The 6,180-nt window shown below is 39.4% G+C and overlaps 1 protein-coding gene across 1 annotated transcript; it reads right to left on the bottom strand.

Moving 5' to 3' along the window:
* Positions 1–3,907: 3,907 nt before the first annotated feature.
* Positions 3,908–4,414, bottom strand: LOC113332905 (putative surface protein SACOL0050). The gene has a single exon (XM_026579406.1). It carries the CDS (start codon positions 4,412–4,414, stop codon positions 3,908–3,910), a length of 507 nt encoding a protein of 168 aa, XP_026435191.1.
* Positions 4,415–6,180: the final 1,766 nt, after the last annotated feature.

Raw genomic sequence — 6,180 nt, 5'->3', positions numbered from 1 at the left:
TCTGGTAAGCCCTCTCGAGACTATAACTCGGCCACTAGGGCCACCTAGGGGTTTAAAGGCTTATTGCATACGCTAAATGCAATCGACGATGCCTGCGACAGTGAGTTAGGATTTTATTTTGTAGTTTTGATTTGCTCGGGACTAGCAAATAGTAAGTTTGGGGGTATTTGATAGACGCATTTATGTGTCTAATATAGCTCATTTGTATATATTGTTAGTACTCGATATTGTACTTATTTGGTTATTTTATGTATTTGTAGGTGTTTTTGGAAAATAATCTCTTGCGGCGAATTTGGCTAAAAATGTGGCATTTGGACCTCCGTTGATAACGTACCGGAAGCGCCTCAGAAGTGTACCGGAAGTATCCCAGAAATACCCCGGAGGAACCCGAAAAAAGTGCGGAAAATTCCCAAGAGGACACTTGCTATACGGACCCTTGATTTTGGATAAGGGGTAGCCTAATTACTAAGGGGTGACCCATTTCCAGGCATCTGCTAAAGGGAGACCAGCCACAGATAAGGGGAGGTCAACTTCTAAAATTCAAAATAAAATTTTGGCGGAAAAAAAGCAGCAGCGTCAACAGTTTTGGATCAAGGATTTGAGCGACCTAGCAGGCGATTCAATGGGCAAATTTGATACCCACGGACTCTACAAGACATAAGGGACCTGTTAGAAGCGATTAGACCCATCTAATTGGGCTGGATAAGTCACAAAATCCACACAAAGTCAAGACAGTGCACACGGTCCCTGTTTAGGGTTTTGAATTGGTTTGAAAGATTTGGGAGAGATTCTTGCGTGGGATATACTTCAAAACAGTTGAGTTCAAGTCAGAGAAGATTTTGGGAGCAATAGAATAGCTCACAGACGCATACAAAGATCGACAGATGGAATTATTGTTCAAACTGCACGTGAAGAATAAGAGATTTATTCTCGAATTTGATCGAGTTTCTAGGGAATCTGAAGGCTATATAAGTGTTGGTTTACATCAAAGAAAGGTTAGAAACCTTTAGGAGAGAGTTTAGAGTCGATGAGAGCCTAGGAGAAGCAATTATAGAGGAGACAACGCTGCTGCTGCTGCTGCCATTAAAGCTTCTGAAGAACACGAAGAACAGACTCGCAGAGTCAGTCGTTCTTCAGCAGACTTATTTTCATACCACTGTCGTTGTTTCACAGCAGTAGATAGTTATCGTTTACAGCAGTCTTAAATTACCATACTCTTTTCTAACAGTGGTGCTGTAACACCACTACAGCGTTGCTAATTCCTATTTCATCATATAATCATCAATAAAAACATCTATTTTAGCCATGAATTTATCTTGTGAGTGTGTTTTTGGGATGAGGAGCTAAACCCATTAGCCGAGACGACGGAGGAAGCCATTGGTAATTTATTGGTATAATTCTAATTTTTATATTTATTTGCAATATTATTATTTGATTATTTGCACGAATTAAAATTGAATTAATAGTTTTTATTGAGTAATTGTGAATTGACTTGATGAAGCATGCTGGGTTTTAGTAACTTTTGATGTTTTATACTTTTTAATTACAATTATTACTTCAAAAACTTATTTGAGGCAAATATTAGAATTGATTTTAAAGATAAAATTGCATAAGAACTATTTAGAGTTTACTATTAAAATGGTCATTGGTGGAATCCTAGTCTTGGTGTTTTTCTCCAAAACTTTGAATTATTTTATTTAGTTGCCTGTTTAATTTAAATCTATAAAAATTGTTTTCTTCACAAGTCTGAAAAGACCCAGTTTTTACCACTACTACAATCACTATTTTAAAAACAACACTCGTCTATGGGGCCGATGCTATACTCCCAGCTGAGATAAAAGTTCCTTCAGCAAGGATTGCAGCGGCCAGTGGAATACGATGGGATGAAGCTGAAGTGTCCAAGTCAAGAGTTGCTGAACTGGACTTACTCGAATCAAGGAGAGATAAAGTAGAAAAGTATGTGGAGGCTTACAAACAGAGAATATCCAGAGCTTACAATAAAATGGTAAAACCTCGAACTTTCCAAGTAGGAGATTTGGTATTAAAGACATCAAAACACATTCAATAAGACATGTCTTCTCCCAAATTCTCTCCGAAATGGGAAGTCCCGTATGTTATCACCAAAGCAGTGTCTAGTGGATACTACAAAATCTTAGCAGCCAGTGGAGGAAAGGAAGGAAATATTATCAACGGCAAATGGCTCAAAGCCTATTATGCTTGATCAACAGCAGATAATTAATCTTTATTCAAATACAACTCAACTGTAATTTATTTCCTTCAAAGAGCGTGCAAGATGCTTGTTTGTTTATTAAACATTCATCAATTGAACAAAATTCCTCAATGCCATCATATTATTCTACCTTATCAGAAACCTACACCTCAACTCTCCCGAATGATCACTCAGAGCAATCCGTCCAACAATGGATAATCTCTATAAGAAACCCTGTCAAGTTTCTTCTGGAAAGTCCTGGTCTTTGTCTTCAAATCCTCGACTTCCTTTTCGACTCTTGCCGACTCCAAAGCCAGCATCTTCTCCTCTTCCAGTAAAGCAGTGGTCACAGAAATCGCATCAGCAACCTCCGCCGCTTTATGAATCTTGATTATCTCGAGCCGACGACGAAGCCTGCCTACATTGAACCGCAATGTATCACAGTTCGAAATCATCTCATCCCACCTGTGCAGTTCCTGATTCTTGACATCTCGCAGATACATCTGTTCCATCTCCTCAATGATCGGCAACAGCCCTGCAACTGTAATAAGGAGGGTTGGTAGAAAACCTTTCCACACTTCGGTCGCAGCAATATGCCCATACTTTTTCTAAATATTGGTGTATAGAGGTGCATGACACTTGGGAATGACGAATCCACCGACTGACTCATTGTACGGGGAAGTGTTGATCAAAGGAGCTTCAAACAAGAGTTCAACTGTTGGATAGTCACGAACCCCGTCTCCAGCCTCCACGAATTCTGCAGAGGCTTCACATACCTGGTTGCTGCTATCTTCAACCTCAACCACAGTCACGGACTTTCCATTCCTTCTCCTTCTAGCATCAACAACGACACGAACATCCGCCTGCGACGAAATGAGGAAGTGTTTAGTTTTATCAGAATGGAACACGATAAAACTTTGAGAATCATAAGATTGCTTACGGATGATCCGACCTCAGCATGAGCCGACCTATACTGGGCAGGAGTCCTAACAGTCTTCCTGGGCCTCGAATTATGAGAAGAGGGATTCTTCTGATTGTCCTACAACAAATCATTTTCCTATAATCAATAACCTTGATCAAACAGAGACGAAGAAGATATACAACTTACCGAGATGGACGCTTCTATTTCATGCTTCGACTGAAGTCCGTTTCGAGAAGAAGTACTATCGCTAGACATGATGATGAAAGGTATGGCATCGAAATTTCTTCTGCGATGAAACTAACTCAAGAATGGAAGAAATATTTGCGCAAGTGTTAAACCCTAAATCCTGGAGATATATACAAGATACGACAGGTGTTTATCTTTTGCAAATAGTCAATTCGGTTGCGAGTTTTACTGAAACTCTAAGTCTCGAACAAGGTCAATACTGGAGATGCGGAGTAAAATAATACACTGGGGACTGACCAAAGTTAGGCATGGTCAGAGAAGTCACACGGCCTTGTGTGTTACATATCTTCTGCGACATGTTTGGATGTTTTCATAGATGAAAACCATAAAACGAGTAAAGGAAGATCACAATGGGTTCGGCGTATGAGGATTGGCCCATTTTATCTAATTCAATCAAGAGGAAATAACCTTAATAAAATAATTTCTTACAAAAGGAAAATCTTAATACTCAAGAGAAGTTGTTCAAATAAGATGTCTACTACGAAGGCTAAGAAAACATTCAAATGTTTAAAAGGAAATCAAGAATAAAGCTATTCTTCAGATTCATCTGAGCTGTCAGATTCATCATCACTGTCCTTCTCGGAATCCTCCTCTTCGTCGGAATCACTGTCAAGACCATTGATGAAGTCTGGATGGGTATGAGGATCGTCCGAGTCCGAGTCTTCTTCTGCTTCAGCTTCAAGTTCAGCATCAACTCGTTTCATAGGCTTGACCTTGAACTCTGGTAACAACCACGTGGTTTCCTCTTTGGAAGCATCAGCATCTGAGTCACAAGGTACTCCATCGACGAATCGGCGTCTCTCCTCTGCCGCCAGTATTTTGCGCTGGATTCGATATTTTCTACGCGTACGACCCTCCGCTTCATTAGTCTCGGCTTTTCGCTTCATAAGCTCGGCATAAGTGACTCTCCGGTTGTTCGGGGGTATACTAGGATTTGCCCCTTCATCGTGAGTTCTCTTAGCTTTCGAATTGGCTGCAGAAGCTTTGGAATCCTCATCATAAGAGATGGAGGGACCGCTGCTGTTGGAAATTACCATTTTCTAGAAACAGGAACACGAGATTAGCAACATGCTAATAAATCCGTCTACAAAATGGTAATTCTTAACTCTTACTTCTTTACAATTCTACTAACAATAGTGATTGCGCCGCAAGAGTTGACACTCAGAAGTTAGTTCGTTCCTGGAAACCTGCGAATAACGAACACAACTTTTTTAGACTGATTTTTCATAAAATCATAGACACAATTTTCATAGTATAAACATCCAAAACTGGGCTATGAAATTTACACCAAGACAATATTTCATCATAAATAAATTGTCTAAAATTCGAGGGTTACTCAAAACCCATGTTTTGATTTTACGAAGCAATAAAACCGTGATTAACTCACGTAAAAAAAATTTGACGTGAGCTTAGGCTCACGTGAGTTTATCAAAATAAAAAATGTTCTTGTGAAGCTCCACGGTTTCATGATAAAAAAAAAAAAAAAAAAAAAAGAAGAACAATCTATTTTCCTTCGTACGAGCGTTTTTCTTTAAAACGAAGGTTTATTCTGGTTTTGTGAAAGCTCACATCTTTTAAAGATAAAGTTTTGGTTTCCATGAAAGCTCATAAACAAAATTTTATCATTGGACACAGGTTTTTTTTCCAAAGAAGAATCTCTCTCAAGTTAGGGATTGTTGCTAGTTTCTTAAACTAACGATCGAACGAACATACGTTCCTAAAACAAGGGTTTTCATAAAACTCACATCCAAAATACGTGTATACCCATATTATTTTATGATTAACAACTTATGAACAAACATAAAGCTTAAAAAAAAATCACGTACCTGTCGGCGCCAGCCGGACGGTGGTGGCTCCGTTCGGCTGGTGGTCGGCGCTCCGGCGATTTTTCTCCTGCTCCTGCTTGGGAGAGAAGATGAAGAAGATAGGGAGATGGTGGACGTGTGGGAAGAGATAAAAAAAAGGAATTAATTCCTTTTATACCAAATTTTATTTCCAAAACCTAATTCCATAAGGATTTCCTTTTCGGGCCCGGCCCATGAATCCTAAACCGACCAAGGTTCCACCATCAAATCAGCGGTTCTACACCAATTTATGCTTACTGTATGACTATTGGGTTTTTGCTCAAACCATGGTTTGCTCATTCGGACGAAATCCGGTAATGTCTTATCTTATGACTAAGTTCAATTACTTATTTTCGTCTGTACCTGGAAAATCACCATTCAATGCTGACTAAGGAACATGACTGTTCCTCACTAAGCAGGGGACTTAATGTAGATGGTGGATTTTCAACAAGGGTAAAATTGTAAAACCATAACTATTTATACTCCGGATCCGACAATTGGATGAGTATTGAGACGCATGTCTCTTAATAAAGCATGAAAGCTCATGCCATAAAACCTCTGACTGAGAAGGCTGTCTCTCAGAGTATATGTATATGTGTAGTCTCCCATCTGAGACCACGGCACATCTCATGAACACTGAGCAATTTCAGTAATTATTTATGCTCCGGATCCGGCAATTGGATGAGTATTGAGACTCATGTCTTTCAATAAAGCATGAAATCTCATGTCATAAAACCTATGACTGAGAAGGTTGTATCTCCGAGTATCTGTAGATGTGTAGTCTCCCAGATGAGACCACGACACATCTCATGAATACTGAGCAATTTCAGTAATTATTTCTATATAGAATCGAAAGATTTGGCGGCTCCTAGACAGCATGCCTGCTAGTATAGAGCGACAACGTCTTCAGGATGCAACCAGGTTTTCCCTGACTATATAGGAGAAATATGATACTCCAG

The sequence above is a fragment of the Papaver somniferum genome, unplaced genomic scaffold, assembly GCF_003573695.1.
Source record: "Papaver somniferum cultivar HN1 unplaced genomic scaffold, ASM357369v1 unplaced-scaffold_132, whole genome shotgun sequence".
NCBI classification, from domain to species: Eukaryota; Viridiplantae; Streptophyta; class Magnoliopsida; order Ranunculales; family Papaveraceae; genus Papaver; species Papaver somniferum.
This window is presented reverse-complemented; position numbering and strand designations above follow the sequence as displayed.